The sequence below is a fragment of the Scardinius erythrophthalmus genome (assembly GCF_964197995.2).
Source record: "Scardinius erythrophthalmus genome assembly, chromosome: 3".
NCBI lineage: Eukaryota > Metazoa > Chordata > Actinopteri > Cypriniformes > Leuciscidae > Scardinius > Scardinius erythrophthalmus.
Genome location: NC_138223.1, coordinates 40658939 through 40682663, shown reverse-complemented (window position 1 = coordinate 40682663; position 23725 = coordinate 40658939). Strand labels below are relative to the sequence as shown.

At 36.6% G+C, this 23725-nt stretch overlaps 1 protein-coding gene and 1 long non-coding RNA gene across 2 annotated transcripts; both read right to left on the bottom strand.

Moving 5' to 3' along the window:
- Window positions 1-8633: 8633 nt before the first annotated feature.
- Window positions 8634-13685, bottom strand: otx2a (orthodenticle homeobox 2a). Its single transcript, XM_081362559.1, has 4 exons — window positions 13381-13685; window positions 11623-11740; window positions 11284-11435; window positions 8634-9740 (listed from the first exon to the last, which is right to left on the bottom strand). Exons 2-4 carry the CDS (start codon window positions 11717-11719, stop codon window positions 9009-9011), a joined length of 981 nt encoding a protein of 326 aa, XP_081218685.1. The 5' UTR covers window positions 11720-11740; window positions 13381-13685; the 3' UTR covers window positions 8634-9008.
- A 2138-nt stretch (window positions 13686-15823) lies between these two features.
- LOC308688208 lies at window positions 15824-19562 on the bottom strand. The gene is made up of 3 exons (XR_014029846.1): window positions 19293-19562; window positions 18533-18566; window positions 15824-16797 (listed from the first exon to the last, which is right to left on the bottom strand). It is a non-coding gene; the product is annotated as an uncharacterized lncRNA (long non-coding RNA).
- Between the last annotated feature and the right edge of the window lie 4163 nt (window positions 19563-23725).

Sequence of the window (23725 nt, the reverse complement as noted above, 5' to 3'; positions counted from 1 at the left end):
ATATTGTATATATATATATATATATATTATTATTATTTTTTTTTTTAAGTAACGTTCCCTTAATGTTTGCAAAATAATAAAAAGGAACATTCCCTTAGTGTTTTCTCTCATGTTCGCATAACCAAGAAAAAGATTTTAAAAAAAATATACAGAACAAATTAAAACATTAGCATTTTTGTTAGCTGGGATGTCCCTGGGCAACCTGCATTACCAGCTAGCTAACATGTGATGATTAACATCTGGACAGCAACAGATCAGGTTTAATAAACAATGAGCTGTAGCAGACGGATAGGCCTATATAAAACTAATTAAAATAGTCAGAGTACTACTCTCAAAAACGAACTAAAAGTGTGTTTCATGTAGCATGACCACCAACATTCGTAATGCTCGTCGCATCAGAGCCTCTTTGATTCCTGAACCATCAGAACCTTAGAAGTTCAAAGGTTCTGCTCAAGTATTGTCCGAGTCTCATTCAGGACCATAAATAGTCATAAAGCGCGTGCGAGTGGTCCTGGCAGATGAAACCTCGGGGTTTGTTTATGCTCGGCCAACCTTAATCCTGCAGCTCTCTGCTGTCACTCAAAGTCTGACAGTACCCAAGGGCTGCTGGGAGATCCCTTTACGCTCTTGCTCAGACACGCAAAACAAAGCAAACACACAACAAGCTCAGCTGTAAACACACTTTGGGCAGGGTTGTGGCGTGCTGGATATAGTTTCAAAGCCGGAACATTGACGCATGTGTGCACAGAAAACACACAAACAGATTGGAGAGGTCGAGGGAGTCATCTTTAGTGCATTTGGGGCGTTTTGGCTAAGATGTGACCCTGTCAAAATGTATTCACCCTCATGTTGTTCCGACTCTTTCTTCTGTGAAACAGCTATCAAATCTGCTACCTGGGATGACGGTTAAATATACAGTTTAGTGTTATTATGCAAAAACATTCGACCACAGAATGCAGCGATTGACCACAGTGAGGAAAGGAAAGAGAGTATGTCATTTAAGGACGCTGATGATATAGAGCTTAAATTGGTAGCTTTCGGATTGTTAATAATCTTCTTTTCTATTTCCGCGGCTAGCACAGATAAACACACATCTACATATGGAAAATTGCAAATCATTAATGCTTGCATGGTGGGAGCAATGAGCACAGGTTTTAGGCCAACTTAATTGAGTCCTTTCTTTCCTTTATCTGAATTATTCAAACAGAGAGAGAGAGAAAGAAAGAAAGAGAGATAGTAGAGCTGATGCCACACATGCCATTTTAACGCTATTTTTAGACAGGGTCACGCCATGATCAAGGACTTTAGTCAGACAATAGAAAAAGAGACCGAAAAAAGCAAGAAAAAACTGACAGTCGCTTGGCATGGAAAATACCAATGCTAAATGTACAATGTGATTGTAGCTAACCACACAATCGTGAATAGCCAGAGTAAAATAATAAAATAAACAGTTACTACCGTATCGGTACTCTGGCCAGCTCTCATTTAATATTCAAATCAGGATGACGGAGATGCACAGCATTGATTCTCGCACGTCTCGTAAATAAGCATTTGTTACCGATCTAGACTTGATCTTTATTTTTAAAATAAATACACACACAAAAAACCCTGACAGATAATTTGATTTCAAATGAAAATGGCTGTTGGAATGAAAATGTAAAAGCATTAGGAATTTATTGGTGGACCGCAGCTGACATGCAAATTCTTGATGGGCTTTATAGCATGTCCTAGCCAATCAGAACATATTCCTTAGAATACTCGATAGGTATAAATATAAGTGAAGAGACGTGAACTTATCAGTGTACTTCACGTCATGCTTTTGTACCAGGTCATCATGGAGTTCTGATGCCACAAACAGGCATGGTAATAACAAAGATTTGACTTATTTTATTCACAGAATTGTCCTTTATCTTGTATTACTCTATATATTCAGATATTATAAAATCATTGTTTGTCTTCCCCCATCTAGGCGATATATAATCACTTTCACACTTATGGGTTTGGGCTGAACTGAATTGTATGGAAGATGTGCAATTATATCTTTATATATTCAAGTGGTTTCCCCAAATTCAACTGAAAATTCTACTTTAAATGACTTCTGCAGTCTCAAAATTATTCAACACCTTCATGGCAAGCATCTTTAGTACTTAGTAGAACACCCTTTTGCTGTTATGATCTGCTGCAAACGAGATGTAGTATCCAGACACCAGCTTCTGGCAGCGTTTCTGAGGAATCTTAGCCTATTCCTTATGAGCAATGGCCTCCAGTTCAGTAATACTCTTGGGTTTGCGTCCAGCAACCACCATCTTCAAATCTCTCCAGAGATTTTCTATTGGGTTCAATAAAATGACTGTGATGGCCCTGTAGAATCTTCCAGGACTTCTTCTGCAACCAAGCCTTGGTGGAATTTATGGTAGGCTTAGGATCATTGTCCTGTTGGAAGGTCTAATGACGCCCAAGCTTCAGTTTCCTCACTAACGGCATGACATTTTCTCCTAGGATTTCCTGATACTTCAATGAATCCATCTAGCCTTCCACACACTGCAGGTTTCCAGTGCCAGAGGATGCAAAGCAGCCCCAGAGCATCACAAGCACCAACATGCTGAACTGTAGGCAGATCGTTCTTTTCAGCATATGCTTCATTCTTCTTCCTCCAGACATACTGCTGATCCATAGGGCCGAAAAGTTCCAGTTTTGTTTCATCGCTCCACAGAACAGAATCCCATAACTTCTGTGGCTTATTAATATGACTCTGAGCAAACTGAAGGCAACTTTTCTTGTGCTTTTGGTTCAGTAGTGGAGTTCTGGCATGGTTTAGTGCACGCATTACTGTGCAAGCTGAAACCTCAGTGCCTGTTGCCACCAAGTCTTGCTGCAGGTCTTTTGCCGTCACTTGAGAGTTTTTCTGAACCTGCCTTCTCAGAAATCTGGTTGCAGCCATTGATAGCTGCCTTTTTCTGCCCCGTCCAGGTAGTGTAACAACTAGAGATGCACCGATTGATCGGCTGGTGACCGGAATTGGCCGATTTTCACGTGATCGGCCGTGACCGGCGACCGGCCGGTCAGTCTGACAAATGCCGATTGTGTGCCGGTCAAATGCACTCGGGCGCCGCATGATTAACATCGCACAACATCAGCATCACACATGCACACATGTAGGAAACCTCGTGAATTACGTCCGTTCAGCCCGCAAGCGCGTATTTTTCAGCGTGCATGTTAATCGATGAGTGCTTTCAGAGCGGGAGCAGGAGCAGCGCGTGAGCGTCAAGCAGGAGCGTCGCGAGGCGAGCAGTGAAGCGCGTGTTTCGGTGCCGAGTCTATTTGCTGCACTGCTCGCGCTCAATTAAAGGGAAAGCACACTTTTGATGGATAAAATAGCCTAAATAGGGTTTCACAAAAAAGCGCCCAAAATGCACAGAATTTGCGTGTTTTAACAAGAACTGGGGTAGGCTATGTCAGAAAAGAAAACGAAGACTAATATTTATAGAAAATGTACCCATTTAAACTTGTTTTATTATTCAGTTTGTACAAGTGATTGCAATAGGCCTGTGTGTGAGTGCTTTGAGAAATATCTTTATACTGCAAGGCTATTTATTTTTTATTTAGATATTATTTTATTGCCATTCCCTGTTTTCATACAGACGTTTAGTTTGCTAAATACATATATAAAAAATTATTGGATATTGAATGTGAAAAGGAAATGGTTCTTCCATAACACTGCACTTTAGATGTTTGAATCACCCACACCTGGAGTAATTTATAGTTCTATTTTATAGCGTTTATCTGTTCAAAAAAATATGTACTATGCAAATTGTAAAATGTTCTATTACAGAAAAGACATAAAATAAATATTTGTGTGTGCTGTAAAGTGGTTAGAAAAAATGAAATCGGAATCGGCTAAAATCGGTATCGGCAGGTCAAACTGAATGAAAAATCGGAAATCGGAATCGGCCCAGAAAATTGTGATCGGTGCATCTCTAGTAACAACCACTGTTCCTTTAACTCTGAACTTGCGAACTATGCTTCCAACGGTGTTTGTGAAGGGCTGCTTTGTGATGATATCTTCTCTAAACTTTTTGGACCATTCTTTTGACTTAGCCATATTTCTAACATGCAGTCAAACGTGACACTCAACAAACCTAGCCAGTTCAGATATTTCATGTGTTCTAGCTCAAGCAAACCTGGTGCAACTAATGAAGCCCTTGATTAGTTGCATCAGGTGTGCTTGAGACAACACCTGTTTTGCAGATTCGTGCTGTTGTGAGGGATCCTATTCAGGGGGGTTGAATAATTTTGAGACTGCATAAGTCATTAAAAGTTGAATTTGCAGACATATAAATGCAGCAGTCAGCAGTCAGCAGTCAGCAGTCGTGGCCTAATGTTTTAGAGAGTCTTGTAACTTGAAGGTTAGTATGGCACCTCACCCCAATCGCTCCCTGGGCTCACGGTTTGCAGTGTGTGTTACCAACTCACTGCTCCTAATGTGAGTGTGTGCACTAACTTGGATGCAGAGGACAAATTCCAAGTATGGGTTGCCATACTTGGCCTTCATGTCACCTCACGTCAATTAAAACACATTGTGTTGAAGACAATGGTCTATTCATCCATTTAAAGGCACACTATGCAAGATTTGTCCCTTAATATCAGCTTCGAAATCATTTAGGTGGTAAACGAACTCGTAGTAGGGCGAATCATCCTGATAGCAAAGTTTGCTGGCAAAACCAGCAATGCAGGTTTGAGAGGTGGCGCCCCGACAAATCTCACGAGAATCACGACTTGCTTTACGGCACGACGTCACATACATCAACAACATATGAAGCAGCCTCTATGGAAGACACTAGCACGCATTTCAGACGTGAATCATGGCAAAGTCGTCAAAGAAAACGCGGTTGGAAGAGTCAAGAAAAAAAAAACGACGGCTCTGCGTAAGTGGTATTTACGACAGTAACGTTAAATACAAGTACTCCACAGCGACTCTAGGGGTCGCTGTTTGAGAAAAACGGAAACTGCATAGTGTGCCTTTAATTTAAAATCTTTTTTTTTTTTACATTCAGTCACAAACGGATGAAAAGTTTGGGCAGATTGATTTAATATTAATATAAAACCGTTATTTTTAAATTTGAATAATATTTCACAATATTACTGTTTTTCTCTGCCTCTGCGTGACTGTGCAGATGAATATACCTTCACAGTAGTTTATTCTTTAACAATGAACTCTGTTAGAGAGCTACATGCTGTATGCTAATGTATGTTCAATAAAATACCTTATTCACCAGTTGAGTAATAAAAACACCATCTCTTTTACATCATTTCAAATCCCTCAGTTCTCAGCATCTCCGAAAAGCCAAGCCCATGTTGAATCTAGTTTTCTTCTTTTTGCCAGCAGACTCTCCTCTGTTCGGTGTTTTTTCTTAAAACGGCTGATTTCCCGGAGGTTTGAGATAGGGGGCTGTTTAAACGATACCATTTTCAACTAAAAACGTAAAACTTTTTATACGTTTTGGGGGCCTGAAAATGCAAACTTTTGAAAATGGTTTTCAAAGTGCACGTTTTTGAAAATGTCTCTGTGTAAACAACAAAAAGGCAAATCTCTTGCACATGCGTATTATGTTTTCAAACTATAGCGTTTCATTTTACCTCTGGCCCTGGCATTGATTATGTATGTTCTTAGCAATAAAAAAATGATAATAATAAACTATAGTGTTTCATCCCCATCTAATGGCCTGGCAGCAGAATACAGCGTTTTTAGTCGTTTTCGCGGATACTTGTGCATGGGGACAATGGTGTCGTCTGTACGCGGGAAAACTCAGAGCTAAAACTTCTCCATTTTAAGCATATAGCCTAGTTGTAGTGTAAACTTACCTGCTCCATGTCAACCTTTCTCGCCCGTTCGTTATGAAAACTAACCTCACCCACACCACACGCCATACACGTGTCAAAGTAGCCGAGCAACTTTTCTCTTATGCATATGACGAGACGTGCACTGGCAAGTGACTCATGTACGCAATTTCCCGCGAAAACAATCCCGTCAGGTCAAAAAATATAAACACTTTTCCTCCTGAGACCCCCCCCCCCCCCCAAAAAAAAAACTTTTTATGAATTTAGTATTTTTTCATGTCATCACAATGTTTAGAGCAAAAGTAACAAATGGTTTAAAAAAAATTAATAAATAAATATTTTTTGGAAAATGATATTTTATGTATATGTTATGCAGTGGACACCAGGACTCAGTTGTTTAAAAAATGAAATGACATGAAATTACATGTATAGGCAAAAACAATGGGATTTTTTATTTATTCACCAATTAATTTTTGGGTTTCAGGATTTTTAAACCAAAATTTCTATAAAGATGAACTATGTTATTCTCAACTATGTTATGAAAGATATAACTTTATTCAAAATGAGGGTAAAATGGCAATAAATTAATATTCCCATTCAATACAATGTATCTATTCACTGTATCTAATTTGCATATTAAGGGTTTGGTTAGGTTGGGGCAACATGTAATGAAAGAAGAAGTGTAATAATGGGAGTAATAACTGGCAACATTTTAATAATAATATCTAATATTTCACACACACACACACACACACACACACACACACACACACACACACACACACACACACACACACACACACACATATATATGATGTATAATTTCTTTCCCTATTCACTTGTTGTGTCTCCCAAAATGTCTGATAAACATAGTCCTGGTGTCCACTAATGCCCTGTTCTGTAACAGAAAGTCATGTTAAGATTTGAAACCTCATAAAGTTTTCCTGAGATTTTGGTTTATGAAATACAATTTAAAAAGTAGTTCAATTTAAATTATAATTACAATATATTATCATATGACCATAAGAGTGGTACATTTTATCAATAAATTAATCATTAAACATTTGATCATTTTTAGAGACCAAGGAGGAGTTGTCCTGGTGAAACCTCCAAACACGTGGCATCTCTGAAAATCCCTGAATGTGCTCTTGTACATATAATAGGCTTGCCATAATTATTCGGGGTAAAACAAAAACACGTTTTAGAAGGGGAGTGATGATGTATTTACTCCTTATTTAAATTTTGTTAATGTTGAACAAAAAGTTACGTATACAGTACATTTAAATTAATATCAGTTTCCATAAGTGTTAGAGCACTCCACCAACGACAGCACTCTTTGCACTTGACTATCACACAGTTAAAGTCCATGTTTTTTATTTCTGTTTGGTCATCTTCCTCAAAAATGTTACATGACACCCTATGTCATCTTAATTGCATATTGTTTCCCTAGGAAGTTCATTGTATACATTTTAGGATTTGATAAACAATTTTTTTACTGTTGGGTTACCACTTGATTTGCAACGCAAAATCTGGGTCCTAAAGTAAAACCTGTTTTAGGTCACATAATTATGAAGTGTCTAAATACCAGGATAAATGTACGGGAGATGGTGTAATGTGTTGAGAACAGGTGTTTGGATTACTTCGGTCCAGTTTTAACTACAACAGCATTCCTCAAACATGCTCAGAGATTAGTTGAGCTTGTTTGATGCAGATTTACCAAATCCCATGATGTTTGCGCCTCAATAAGATGCCATGCAGCTTCAGCACAGCAGGATTCCACTGACCAAACAAGCAAACATTGCCATCCCGTTTATCTAGCCCTATTTACCCAGCTGCATCGAAGAGAGTCTTGAGCTAGCTGATAATTAAAATCGTGATTTGTTGTTTTTCTGTTGGATAAATAAATCTGCACATCGTTGCAAACCACTGATTGCCGGTCAGAATACCAATATGCGTTCATCAATGTGTTGATATGACTTAATTATTGTTTATATGACTTGTGAGCTTTTCTCTTGGATTGAATCTAAGCCACCCTTTAATTCCAGCCAGGACTAAACAAATCAAATTACAAGCAGTTTACTCAGTTATTAAACTGTGAAGATATTCTCAATTTATACACTTTTAGCTTTATAAAACAGACACATTTCCACTTTGAAATTGCTGTAAAAGTTCCTACAACAACCTACAGTTAACAGGCTAATAATGAATCATATTACTTTGGTGGAAGAATTGGTGTTTTTATCATAATGCTGCCACCACCATATTGAAAAGCAACAAACTATTTGAATCCATATGTTACAGTGATTTCAACATGATAAAAAGACGTTGTGCACGTGGCCTTGAGTGGCTTATTGCGTAATTACAAAAATAATACAAAAAATGAGTGGATAAACCACCTCTGAAACTATACACATTTATGACGGATAGACAGAACATCATTTGAATTATATATCTATATATCTACAATGTCACCTAGAGTTATGTTTATGAACTTTTTGGTAGAATGAACATTTAGATTTACCATGGTAATGGATTATAGCTTTTAAAAATTAAATAATTATAACCTTTATTGTGGACCTTAGTCATCTTTGTATGTGACAGATTTTAAAGCATAACATTCTTTACTGAACAACTTTCTTTTTTGTCTGTTTTGAAATATTAATTATTGAGAGAATTTTTTGCAAAGAAATTATACATAGAAAATAAGACCGCCATTTCTGTTACCTGAATGCCTGATACTTTATGCACAAAGCCAATGAAGCTTAAGGAAATAAGGAAATGAAAAACAATTTGTCTCAGTTTTAAGCTTATATTTATTAAATGAACATGAATGCAAATTAGTTTTTAACATCTCACATGAGGCTGCAAGTCACCTTTTCCTCTGGAAAGAAAATCATATATAAAAATTATTATTGCCTTCATTGTTTCAAACACCACGTGTCTCATTCATTCAGTGCGTCATGCCGGGAGTGCCCTCGCTTCTTTCTCTGTCCGTTGAGGGCGACGAAGAACCCGTCTGGATTTTAAAATGCACAAGAAACTTTGGTAACCCGTGTTCCTGCGGCTGGAAAAAGTTGGCACAAAAGTCTCAACTTCTTCCCAGTGGTGTCCGATGTCGAGGAAGGGACGAAAACAAACGAGTAAACGTCAGGAAGCCACATCAGAAGCCCTTACAAAACCTGAAAACGCCAGGCGGCCTGGTCTTTGTAGTCTAAGCAGTCGGCCGCCGCGGAACTGAAGTTCAGTTTCCACGATGATGCCACGGCAGCCTGCTCTTTGTAATCTTTGTAATCCAGACAGTCTGAGGAGCTGAAAGGCAGCCCAGTGCCGCCGTACCCCTGGTGAGGGTGGCTCTGCCCGATGTGGTGATGCGGGGCGGTGCTCAGCTGTGTGTGATGGGCGTGCGGGTGATGGTGGGCGTGACCTGGCATGGGCGCCAAGTAGGATCCGCAGTCCATGCCTCCGAAATAAGAGGCGGCGTTCGAGGTCGGGTAGCCCTGGGCGTAGCTGGGAGCCTGGTTGTAGGGCATGGGATACGACGGCACTCCTGTGGAGCCGCCGGCGCCCGAGATGGCCCTCTGCATGCAGGACGCACTGGCCGGGGGGGAGATGTCGGGTAGCGAGGGGGGAGCAGGGAGAGGCGAGACCGGAGCGGGACTCCAGATGGACGAGACAGGTGTTGTTCCTGAGGACGAGCTGTTGATCAGAAGGCCGGAGGGGTTGGAGCCTGAGGACGAAGACGAGGACGACGAGGAGACGGCGGGAGGAGTGAAGTGGCCGCTGCTCTCTGACCCCGGGCTCTCACGGGACGGAGAGGGTTTCTTTTTCGCCGGACGGATCTTTGAATTGCCGCTGCTCTGCTGCTGCTGCCGACACTTCGCCCTTCTGTTCTTAAACCAAACCTGTCAACAAATACGTCACAGGATAATGATTGATATGCTTATGGACGGATTGGAAATGATACAAAAATAACTGCACTGACACTTTCCGATTAGATCAAAATTTGAACTTTGAACTAACTTTGCAACATCGACACTTATTGAGTTGAACTGAATCAACATTGAACTGACTTGAGTTGAATAATGACACTATTGTCTTCTGCAAGCTGCTTTATGGCTGATTTGAACTTGTTTCATAATTGAAGAACTTTTCCAATTTGACACTATAATTGAACTTAATTGGAACAACATTGAACTAAACTGAGCTGAATAATGACACTTTCGGATGAGAACGAAATTTGAACGTCAACACTGTTATTGAACTTAACTGAAACAATATTGCACTGAATTGAGTTGAATAACAACACTATATTAAAGCAGAATTAAACTCGTTTATAATTGATGAACTGCAACATTGACACTGTAATTGAACTTAACTGGAACAACATTGAACTAAACATGGCTGAATATTGACACTTTCGGATGATTACAAAATTTGAACCGAATTGAGCTGTATAATCACACTAACTTTGTAACATCAACACTGTTATTGAACTTAACTGAATCAATATTGAACTGAATTGAGTTGAATAACGACACTATTTTATAGCAGGATAAACTTGTTTTATAATTGATGAACTGCAACATTGACACTGTTACTGAACTTAATTGAATCAATATTGAACTGAAGTGAGTTGAAAAACGACACTATTGCCTTCTGTAGAGCTGTTGTATAGCTGGATTGAATTTTTCATCATTTTTTTCATAATGATGAACTGAACTGAAGCAACATTAAACTAAACCGAGCTGAATAATGACACTATTAGATGAGAACGTTTTTTGAACTGAATCGACCCGAATAATTAGACTAACTTTGCAACACTAACACAGTTAATGAACTGAATTGAACTTTTTTTATAAAATGAACTGTGCAACACTGACATTTTCGGAACTGAATCAGCATTGAACTAAACTGAGCTGAATAAAAGCACTATTGTCTTTGGTAGAGCTGCTTTACTGCTGGATTGAACTTGTTTCATAATTGATGAACTTTGCAGCATTGACACTGTTACTGAACTGAACTGAAACAACACTGAACTAAACTGAGCTGAAATGACTATTGGATGAGAACAAAAATTGAACTGAATTGAGCTAATGACAATCACTTTGAAACATTGACAATATTATTGAACTGAATTGAACTACTTTCACAATCGATGAACACTGCTTCACTGACACTGAACTGAAACAACATTAAAACAAACTCATTATAATAAATGAGTCTTCCATAGAGCTGATTTAACTTGTTTTATAATTGATGAACTTTGCAACATTGACGCAGTTTTTGAATCGAATCAACATAATTGATGAATTTTACAATTCTAACACTTATTTTCCTGTTTATTAGCTACCTTGAAACAATCTGTATTGTATGCAGCACTATATAAACAAATGTGACTTGACTTGAAATCTATCAGCATTAGGAAATTAGGACAACGACACCCACCTGCACTCTTGACTCGGGTAAATTGATTTTCAGGGCCACCTCCTCGCGCATGAAAATGTCTGGATAGCGCGTCTTAGCGAACAGGTTCTCCAGTATGTCCAGCTGAGTGCGAGTGAACGTGGTTCTCTCTCTTCTCTGTTTACGAGGATTTGCTGCAATAAGGAAGACATCCAAAGTTACTAAATCAAGTCTGAAGAGTTACATATAGATGTACTTTAAAGGTCATTTGCCCAAAGTGTTATTGAATCATTGCCATGCACTGTACTGAGAGGTTATTATATGTTGCTTATTTGAATAAAGATTCTACTCTTTAAAAGTTTATCTTTCTGGTATGCTTACTCGGATATCCCACAGAGGGATGGAGGAGGTCCATGGTTGCCCCGCTGAGCCCCAGCCCGTTCATGGCATATGGGTTCTGTTTGAGGTATGACATCATTGTTGAGCTCCAGAGAGACAGCTGCAGCAAGAAACAATTATTATAAATTGAATAAAACAATAATTGTTTTTAACAAGAGGACTGACAAAGTGCAGCAAATTGCCTGTATTTTTTTTTTTATCATACATGCATAAATAAACAGCATTTGGATATACACCCCCATTGTAAAAACACGTAAAACACATCAAACGCATGTCAGGAGAGTGATCATCAGTCTGAATATGACTAATGTCTTGCCTTTAATGATCTCTTTTTTCACACTCGATTAATCAAGGGCTTCACACACACTAATTGGCCATTTGCATGTCATGCCCTATTAAGCGTTCCTGATGGACACAACGCCGCGAAGCGTTTGATCTTTCCTTTTGTTGGCGGTACAATTATGAATTTACTTAATGGTCGTTTTAATCTAACAGCTGGTAACAGATAGGCCTACATTTAAACGCTATGTACATTTGATTTATATATAAAAAATAAATTATTTGCATTAATAATTTAGCTACAGTCTATGGAATGATTGAACTCACTATATTGTTCTATCTATCTATCTATCTATCTATCTATCTATCTATCTATCTATCTATCTATCTATCTATCTATCTATCTATCTATACACACACGGTAAAAAAAAAAAGTTGCTGCCTTACATTTTAAGTAGCCTACCTACAATCAACTTGGGTTTTTAAGTCATTTCAACTTAAATTTTAAACTGACTTAAAGACAAATGAGTCGGATCTTGTTTAACTTATAAAAAAGAAAATTGCTTAACTTATTTTTATTTCTAACGAATATATGCTACTGAATTGGTTTTCTAAAATCTTCTGCATTGCCGAGAAACAGCAGAACTGAAGCGCTTGTTGCGGCTGTGGAGGAGTTTTCCGCTCGGGATAAACTCGAGACTTATGCGCATTTGGAATTATTTGGGAGGACCAAAATGTGTTTCGCTGCAATTGTTATGAGGCAATCGTACAAATGTATTAAGACAAAAGTTCTGTAAATGACATGTTGCGCTTTTTCTGGGTCGCTCATGCCTATGAATGGCCCCATTAATCCCACGCTGAGGACAGATAACATGGGCCTAAAGATTCCACAATCGAGCTTTAACTATATGTAAATGACCACCGAGTGTGCAAATTATTCTCCATAGCCATTTAGATTAGACCCAGAGGGGACTCCATTTGCAGAAGAAACCTTATCAACTAAATAAACGACACAAATTCTCATATTCTCCGTGCACACTGAATAGCCTACTCAAAGTTTGTTAATTAAGACTGCAATTGCGCTAATATGTTCTGAAATAAACAGTAGCTAGGAAAATATATTTATAAATGCTATCTATAGGCAAAATGATTTATTTGTGTTAGGCCAAATTATTTTTCTTAAAACATCAGTCAAATGTAGGCCTACTTACAATTGCCAAACGCAATTTAATGAACCAACTAAAATTGAAAAATTAAGATTAATTGCTGACAATTATTATTACTATATTATTATTTATTGCACTTCTAAATCACATTTAAAAACGTATAAAATCTGGTCGGAATGACAAACTTTTGAGACAAAATGATGTTGTTAAAAGCAATAATAGGCTACAATAACAATACAGTCATCTACCTTTGCATTTAGATACTTAAAATATATTTAAAACATTTCTACTGTACCTTTTATTCTTGGTCTTCTGTGCTCTCTTCTTTGAGATCCACTGAAAATCCACAAAACCAAGAAACACTCTTTTTTTTTTTTTTGAACTCCAGCTGGTTGGATTTGTAAGAAAACGAATTAGCCGCAAACTTCAAAAGTTCCCAATATATTCACAAAGTCCGTTTGCACTGAGTCAGATGTGGCTCGTTGTATCCACGCGTAATATGAAGGTGATAGCCAATGCTGACGAATTGAGATTGATCACCTTCTTGATGGCCTGTCCGTCTATGAGCAAAAGACACCTGCGGACCCGCCCACCACAGCCAATCAGAAGTCTCGCCTGTCCTTACAGACGACTGCTCTAGCCAATCAGAACGAAGAAATGCTCATTAACTCCTCCTTTCGATGTGACGACATATTAACCTGCCGTGTGAATAGGCGAGTCCAGAGAGAGTAAACTATTTGAATACACTTTTAATTCGAGCCTTAAGTGAGCGTAACACTGCGGGAAAGGAAATACGAATGATAAGACATCGATTTACCGTTTGGTCGAGGAAAATGCGTAGTGTTTAGAGACGAAATCTTTTCTGAGCACCAATTAAGGCGAATCAACATGCATTAAATAATTTCATCCTCACATCTGCCTTAAATAAAAGTTAGCTTGTATAAACCTAAACGACTTATTACAAACATGTTTCAGTTGCTCATAATTTTAAATGAGATGGTGACAAAGTTTTAGACATGCGCCTTCCTTCCTTGCGGCCCAAATATAGCCTAGCCAAGGCCTATTTACTTAAATCCGGATTTATTTATTACAAAATAATATATATATTTTATATGAAAATATTTAGCCTAATAGACTACAATTCATGCAAAATTAGTGAATTTAGTTTCAGAACTAAATAGCCTAATTTCCTTTTTTTTTTTTTTTTTTGTGAGGCGTTGACTAGGCCAAGTTAGGCTAACCGTGCGAAGAAAAAACGACATTAAAATAATGACATTCTTACAAAAATAAACCTTGATATAAGTAGGCCTAGTTTTATATTATCATGTGGGCCTGTTATTAAGAATCATAAGCAGTGAAACTATTTAAAAAAAAAAAAAAAAACATCTAGGCCTATTAGAAAAATGATTTGTCTGCCAAAATCAAAGTCAGTGTGGCGTAACCAATAGCCTAGATTTCTGTTGAAAAAACAAAACATAAAACAGAAGTGAAATAATTCTGACTTTTTAGTCGGAAGCCTAACAAACTTCTTGATGTCAACTGCAATGTAACAGCGAAATAAATAAATAAATAAGTAAATAAATAAGAATATAAGTAAAACACTCTTGTTTTTAAGAAAAGTATGCTAGTAGGCCTATACTTTTAAGACATTTTAGTGTGTTAAATTATAGAAAACGGCCTAAACTTAAAATATAAACAAAGACTCTAATTAGACTAATCAGTTCTTCATATAAAGTTACGAATATGTGAATAAGTTAAATAAATGGATCATTAAAAATTATCAAAAGGGCATTACATAGGCTATTTACACAGTTATATTGCCAGATACAAATTATAGCTCAGATCTGGCATTACTGTCGCATCCACAACGATGAGACACATTACAACAAAACTTCCTAAACAATTTTGCGTGCATCAAAAGCTGTAAAAGAGGATCGATCCCGTAAAATCAAGATATCTGCTTCTGCTGGCACTAACCTATTGTCCAGGGGTATTTGTGTAATCCCAAAATGCAGTAGAGTTTCCTGAGCAGTATAAACCCGTAAAGCCGTGGGATCAGCCGGCCTGAAGCGAGTGTGTGTGTGTGTGTGTGTGTGTGTGTGTGTGTGTGTGTGTGTGTGTGATTGGTCTCTTTGCCAGGCGGATTGTCGTGTCTCTTGTAAATTGTCGGCGCTTATTAAAACGATGGTGCATAAAATCCCCTGTAAATCCCAGAGTTGTCAGAAAGCGCGAGCGCAGGACGCGTTGATCTGTCACTCACCGGGACTGCGGGGAAAAGAGGAAGAAGAAGCGGGAAAGTTTTAGGTTACACCTGGATTGCGAGTTCATGGAGGAGGATCAACAGGTATAGCCTAGATTCACAGGACCAGCACTGTAAAAAAAAAACCTGTAAAAAAACGGTATTATTCCGGCAGCTGGGGCGCCAGAAAATTACCGTAAAATAACGGCAAAAAACAATCTCGTTAAAATACAGTAATTTTCCATAATTAAATAACAGATTATATCTTTAATATTACATTAAATCTTATGTAATTATTGGGATTTTTAATGTTTTAAAAAGTCATATACACCTTTAAAACAATTAAATACTGTAAATTTAAGGTTTTATAAAATTATTTTATATAATAATGCTGTCTATCTACAGTAATTTTCTTTTAATATAGTTTTTATGTGTAAAATAACAATGAAATTATGTATAAAAAATGCACACAAGTACATAAATTCAAATACAAATGTTTGTAAATTTACAGTTTTATTTTTTATTTGTACAGATCCAATTTCACAACATCTCTAATTAAGTTCTTAATAATAGCAAATTTACAGCCAATTTCTTTTAAATTAACTAAATGTATGAGTACAAATTACCTGCATATTTACAGTATTAGTAATTGAACAAACACTAAACATCAAGATAAGTGATTGATAGGAAATAGAAGCTTAGTATATAATTTAGAACATGTAAAAATATCCACAATAAAAAGCAATTACCGTATACCTTTACAGTATAACTTATTTTAACATTTACAATTACATTTTATCCAAAGTGACTAACCAATTAAGATAATAATTAAAGATAATAAAAAGCAACAAGTGCAGTGACAAGTCCCAGTTAGTCAAGCACAGTACACATAGAAAGGTGTTTTTTTGTTGTTTTTTTTTACAAAGATTTAGTATTATTGGGTGAAGTGTTTATGAAAAAGATGGATCTTTAGCAGTTTCTTGAAAATGTGTTGCGTTGCGCCGGTCATTCCACCACCAGGAAACAGTCCAGGTAAATGTCAGTGAAAGTGGTTTTGTGTCTCTTTGGGATGATGGCACCACAAGGCGCCGTTCACTTGCAGAGCACAAGCTTCTGGAGACACACAGATCTGAAGCATTGAGTTTAGGCATAGGGCTACCTTTAAAGACAACTCTTGCTGCAGCATCTGGATCAGTTGCAGAGGTTTGACTGACACTGGAAGAGCTGCCAGGAGAGCATTACAATAGCCCAGTCTGGATAGAACAAGAGAGTTGTGTAGCTCCGATAGGAAGGGCCTGATCCTCCTAATGATAAGGCAAATCAGCAGGATCGCAGCAAGTATGTTTTGGCTGAAAGCTGAACCATAAGCAGTTCTGTCTTGGCAAGGTTGAGTTGAAGGTGAAGGTCATTCATCCAGCAAGAATTTTCCATCAGGTAGGCTGAGATGCGAGCAGCAACCGTCAGATCATCTAGCTGGATTAAAAGGTAGAGATATGTGTCATTAAGATAGTAGTGATAGGAAAAGTCATGTTTCTAAATGACAGAGCCCCACTAAGCAAAATGATGTCCGAAAGACTTCTTTTCAATGTCTTTGTTACAAAAATCAAAGGTTGAAATGCCGTCCACTGAGGAGCCAGAATGAAAGTTATGACGTCTTTTTTTGACGTGTTCTGCACGTCCGATATAGACGTTCATCGAACCTTCGTACAAGGTTAAAACTAGTTAAAATGTGGCCATTGTGGACATATTTCAACATCATTTATGGTCTCATTTAGACATAATTACTTTGATTATTGCTGTCAGATGATCTTAGTGAGAATGAACAGAGGTTTAGATGTTTATATTCGTTTAATTTGAAGTGTCACCATTGTGGCGATCCGTGTTTGCTTTAGTTGGGCTCTTGGTCCCCGTTCCTTTTATTTTAACTTTTCTTTGGCTGCTGTAACAGTGTGTTTGTGTAACACAATTGTTGTGGCAGAGAAAGCCTAGAAAAAGTATGAGGTGTTGATGATGACATAATTATCACAAAATGGGCCTTTAATATTGTGTTTAAAGTTTTGTGTTTATATTTGCCATTAATAACCAACAACCTTTTGGAACTGCATTATTGGTGCCAAAAACATTAAAATGATCCCTTATTTGAAGGTGTATAAAAAGCATGTGCACATGTTTTGAGCAAGAGTATCATACAGTCACACACAGACATCAAGATTGTGCATATGATTTCCAACAATGGTGACAATTTAAAAAAAAGCTTCATGCTGCAATGCATGATGGGTAGCTTTCATAGTACAAAACTCATCCTTAATTCCCAAGCTTTTTTTGGTTGTCACCGTTGTTGTGATTCATATCCAAAATCTTGATGTCTGTGTGTGACTGTATGATACTCTTGCTCAAAACATAATGTGCACATGCTTTTTATACACTTTCAAATAAATACACCTTCACCAATAATGCAGTTCCAAAAGGTTGTTGGTTATTAATGGCAAATATAAACACAAAACTTTAAACACAATATTAAAGGCCCATTTTGTGATAATTATGTCATCATCAACATTGAACTGATAACACCTCATACTTTTTCTAGGCTTTCCCTGCCACAACAATTGTGTTACACAAACACACTGTTACAGCAGCCAAAGAAAAGTTAAAATAAAAGGAACGGTGACCAAGAGCCCAACTAAAGCAAACACGGATCGCCACAATGGTGACACTTCAAATTAAACGAATATCAACATCTAAACCTCTGTTCATTCTCACTAAGATCATCTGACAGCAATAATCAAAGTAATTATGTCTAAATGAGACCATAAATGATGTTGAAATATGTCCACAATGGCCACATCTGAACTAGTTTTAACCTTGTACGAAGGTTCGATGAACGTCTATATCGGACGTGCAGAACACGTCAAAAAAAGACGTCATAACTTTCATTCTGGCTCCTCAGTGGACGGCATTTCAACCTTTGATTTTTGTAACAAAGACATTGAAAAGAAGTCTTTCAGACATAATTTTGCTTAGTGGGTAGTTAAAAAAAAATAAAAAAATAAAGAAAGATGGGTGGAATCTAACACAATCGTAATCTTGCTGTAGCAAATCCAAACCTTGTGCATACTTTTAGTGCAATCATATGGAATCAGAAGACTGTTATGAACATATGGAATCAGAACCGTTATGATTTTTATGTTTTAATGAATTCTTCCCATACCTTGTTTGCCATGATCATCTGCTTTCCACGTGACCTGAAATCACACACACACACACACACACACACACACACACACACACACACACACAAGTTATTTTAAAACTCAGTATTAGATTTACACATGTCAGAATATGTTCCATTGGGACAATGCAAAGACTCAAATGACTATGATCTTGAAGCTGAGCTGGAAAGGCTAACAGTAATATTTTGAGCTGCCATGTGATTTTAGCTAAGTTACATTTATAGAAAGTAATGTTAAATGAATATGATTTACTGTGACCTAGCTGCACACCTAGTAGGCCTATTTTTAGTAAAACTGTGGCTATTACAATGGTAAAAAATCAGCTAAAAACGTGTTTACTACAATTTTATTATAGTAAAATAAAGTATGTTTTTTAAGAGAAAAGTTTTCAGCTTCCAGACAGTGTTTCAAAATATCCCGCCATTTATTGGTTTAATGTTACTGACTATCATAACGAAGATTTTATACACAATTATGGACTTTAATATGAATAACAAGTCTACTAAAGATTGTTTTAGGTCTTTAAGTTAACAAGTAGAGATGTGGGTTGGGTTCAACTGATCTTTCTTAACACAGATCGATAATTAAAAAACGCATGCTGCATTTTCAGTGTTTTGCCCTGACCCAGTTATAACTGAACATCATTTAAGAATGCTAACGTTAGCATGGAAACTGTCTAACCACTTAACACAAATGTAATATAAAATATCGTACACACATGTAGTATGAGACTCTTACCTCAGCCGTTGATCGGTCGGGATGAGGTCTGCTGTGACGACGAACCAGGCTCACTGAAAAAGGGCGCATTATTTCTGGACTGACTGACAGACTACAAACAACTAATATGTGTTCAGCGCTCCTGCTCACGGCTGGTTGCTTCTGTCGAATACGATTATAGCTTTGATCCACTGTGATCACAATCCACGACTACTTCACGAGCGTAGACTGAAACTTCAAATCTCCCGCTTGCTCTTGACACAGATCGACGACAGAGACAGATCTGTAGGTAGCTAACTGTTGTGGGCGGGACTAGCAGCAACGAAACGTAATGGCGGATAATTTGAATCTGCGCGCGCGCGCGCGGGCACACACACATACACACACACACATACATACATACAAACGCACACAAAGCCACGCAGATTTGGAAAAACGATTCATAAAAGACATAAAATATAGGCCTAAATGACATTTTCGGGCAAATAGCCTACAAATGATGATCAAAATGAACATCTATTTGCAAGACAAAATTAAAAGACTAAATAATTAAATAGGCTTGCCTAATGTGTGTACAAATCTTAAAACTCACTTTAACCCCTACATGCTTAATAATCTTTAAGGAAAACATGTTTAGTGACTGCTAATTTCTGCAGTTATACCTTATTTTATTTGTTTTCTAATTCCACAGAAATAATCTGTAAAATATTACTTAATTTTGTATGTAAAATTACACATAACCCTATAAAATTACAGAGAATTTCCTTTAAAAAAACGTAAAATTAATGTAAAACCAAAATAAAAGCAATTACCTGTAAATTTAATAGTGGACCTTTAAATTACAAAAAATATCTGTAAAATAACAGGTATTCACTGTATAATGACAAAACGACAAAATTCTGTTAAAAAATACAGACCGTTTCCTGTAAATTTACAGTTTTTTTTTACAGTGAGCTTTAAATCATAAAATGAAATTTCCAAAAGTTCTAGACTTGTTTTCTCGGTTTATTTCACTTATATTTTACAGCCTAAAGGCATATTTACGTTTTATTTTAAATAAATCGGTGACGAAATTTTGAAGTTCTGTCGACAATATTCATCGAAAATAAAATAAACTTATAGGCCTACTTCTGAATCGAAGAAAAAAAAACTTTTCCTGTGTCTGTTCTTTGTTTTGTTTGTTTAATTTTAGATTTTAGATGTACTAATGTAAGATAAACCTTAAGATGTCTACATAATTTCTATTCAAACAACATAATTTTAGATTTTAAATAGGCCTATTGATATTTATTAATTTAGGCCCTATTTGTTTGTTTTCTTTTTTTCATGATAAAAACATTCACTGTAAAAAAAGTTGCTGGTTTAAAATACAATCAACTTGTATGTTTAAGTAATTTCAACTTAAAATACATTCAACTGACTTGAAAAAAAGTAAAAAAAAAAGTGTTGAATCTTAAAAAAAAGTAAAAAAAAAAACGTATTTTAATGAGCTTAAACAATGTAAAAGCATATGTTGTTATAACATATTGATCATATAATTTTTTACAGTGTTCTTCATTTAAAAAAAATTCTGGACTCAGATATTGGTTTGCATTGTTATAAAATACTGATCCAAAACTAAATCCAATAGCTTGGAGAGATAAGCCTAAACTTAAAAAATTCTTTGATTGATATAAGATATGGGCCTAGTTATCCAAAAATAAGATGAATTCAACAGCTGCATTTAGATATCAGTTCAATGGTGTCATAATGCTTGGCTACACCATATAGTTGGTTAAAAACAGTCAAAAGTTACTTTAAGAGAAATGTGCACAAGTATCAAAGAGCCATAGACTGAAGAAATGTGACTGTAGAGCTCACTAACTGATCCAAGCTTTTGTTCAGGGGAAAATTCAACTCATAGCTGCCAGAAAACACAAGCTCTCGCCTGCAGCCTTCAGCTGATCTCAGTTCAGAGTTTGCATTTTAAACCCAGATCAGAACTATAATCGGAATCCCTCAACACTTAACCTCAATACATTATTCAGAGGACTAATTTTAGGTTGTCTGAGTTGTGTAACATTACAAACATTACACACACGGTTCTTTATCGGCATCTCGAAAAGCTTTAACATCCATGGAATCTTTCCATTCCTCAATATAGTGTAAAAGGTTCTTCAGATTATTAAAATGTTCTTCACACTGAAGAGAAAAAAGGTTCTTTTAACATCTGTTCGCTGAAAGGTTTGAAGAAACGAAAGGGTTTCTTTTGGAACCTTTATTTTTAAGAGTGTTTTTGAGTTTTTTGAGACTTTTCCAGCTGTTCAAGAAAAAAAAAAGTTACAGTGATTTAAAAAGAAATAAAGAAAATACATGACTTTTAAAGACTTTACTGATTAATTTTCCTTTTCCATGTTTTTGACCGTTGGAACCCTGATATATGATCATGCCTATATTCAGATAACACTTACATAGAATTCAGTCCAATGTAGGCCTAATGCAATTTACATCATGAAAAATTACATAACATTATGAAATTAACCTGATGAAAGAAAGCTGTTTCAAGCAAAAATATTTCATTACATTGGTGACATGACTTTCAGTGTTATTTTAATATCACTGAGATACTATAGGCATATATATATATATATATATATATATATATATATATATTACAGTTTTTATGTTAAATATATATTTACATATAGTATATTATATTTTTTACAGGTACACACACACACACACACACACACACACACACACACACACACGCACACACACACACACACACATATATATATGTGTGTGTGTGCATAATTATTATTATTGTGATTTTTATTAGTTAAAAAAATATCTATATAATTTTTATTTTTTAGTTTTATTTATTTTAGCCTGCTACAGGTTAAACTAAATGAAAATGAGAAATGCTGCCTTGGCAATTAGCTGAAATGAAATAAGTTTACTTTTTATATATATTACATTATTTCAGTTAACGTTTCTTTTAATGGTTTTAGTTTTACTGGTAATATCCCTGGTGACGTCACTTAATGATGGAGGGTAAAAGCCAAACACTCACTGTGAGTGTGGACATGAAGATAATGGAGAGGAGGGAAGAGCAGGGGAGTGTGGAGCTGTCAATCACAGCACAGGGGTCCCGCCCCCCTCATTAGGAGGGTAAACAGAAGGGAGGAGTGATGAGAGATAGAAGGAGAGAAACAAGACTCAGGTGGAGAAACCAGATACACGGCTTAAACACACACGCACGCACACACACACACACACACACACACACACACACACACACACACACACACACACACACACACACACACACACACACACACACACACACACACACACACACACACACACACACACACACACACACACACACACACACACACACGAACACGCACACCAACAACATACTCCACAAAAAACCATCACTAGCACACTTAATTTGCTTATTTCCATATTCAGATCTTTAGACACCCGGATCTAACACGGATGGATCTCTACCTGTCATGATAATATAAAACTCTCCTGATTTTAGAGTAGCAATTACAGAAGAATAAAATAAAGCGCATTTTATTACCTTTTGGAGCTGGTAAGGGTTCAGTTTGAGCAGATGTTTTATACCATCATCATCACTGTCTTCTTCAGAGCTCATTTCCCAGTACATTCAGCATCTGGCTCATATTCGCCATCTCAGACATATTCTCAAAACTATCATATTCAACGTCTTCAAAATCAATATTTTGATCGCTGACAGCTTCTTCACCAGATCCATCATCAAGTGACAGTGACACTAATATTTGATTGCGTTCAGTACTTGCTGTGCAGTAAATCACTGAGACATTTCAAGTTTTGCTGATGATTCTTACTATTCTTTTGTTTTCTGCCTGCGATAACTATGAGTGAAACGTCACTACATCATTGCGTATCAGACATTGCCACCTTGTGGAATAAAGGTAAATTGCACTTATTCGGTGATCAAAGATTCAATTATTGTTGTGCAGAAAATATATACTTACACTGTAACACACCTCGGGTCATTAGCGACCCTATTCAATTTATACAAAAAAACTAATGGGAAATTGAAAACAGGCATTCTTTTATAATTGTATTATTTATTTTTTTGGTTTTACACTTTATTTTAAGGTGTCGTTGTTACAGTGTAATTAGACATTTAAGTACTGAGTAATATTAAGTAACTACATGCACTTACTATAGGGTTAGTATTAGGATTAGGGTTTGGTTCAGGGTTAGTTGCATGTAATTATGCATAATTCATAGTTATTACTAACTACATGTAACATATGTAACAATGTCACTGTAAAATAAAGTGTTACCTTTTTTTCTTGTTATATTGTTTATAATGAATTGATTGAGGAATACTAAGAAGGTTGATATCTAACTTTAAAAAATGAATGAGGAGGAGGGTAGTGAATGACGTCCCGGGTCACTAAAGACCC

What these genes read in the sequence shown, in the direction of transcription:
- otx2a (XM_081362559.1), bottom strand. Translation starts at nt 11,719, where the DNA reads ATGATGTCATACCTCAAACAGAACCCATATGCCATGAACGGGCTGGGG. An exon ending in TCCCTCTGTGGGATATCCGA is followed by an intron (nt 11,436 to 11,622) that starts GTAAGCATACCA and finishes TCCTTATTGCAG; the next exon opens with CAAATCCTCGTAAACAGAGA. An exon ending in TACCCGAGTCAAGAGTGCAG is followed by an intron (nt 9,741 to 11,283) that starts GTGGGTGTCGTT and finishes ATTTGTTGACAG; the next exon opens with GTTTGGTTTAAGAACAGAAG.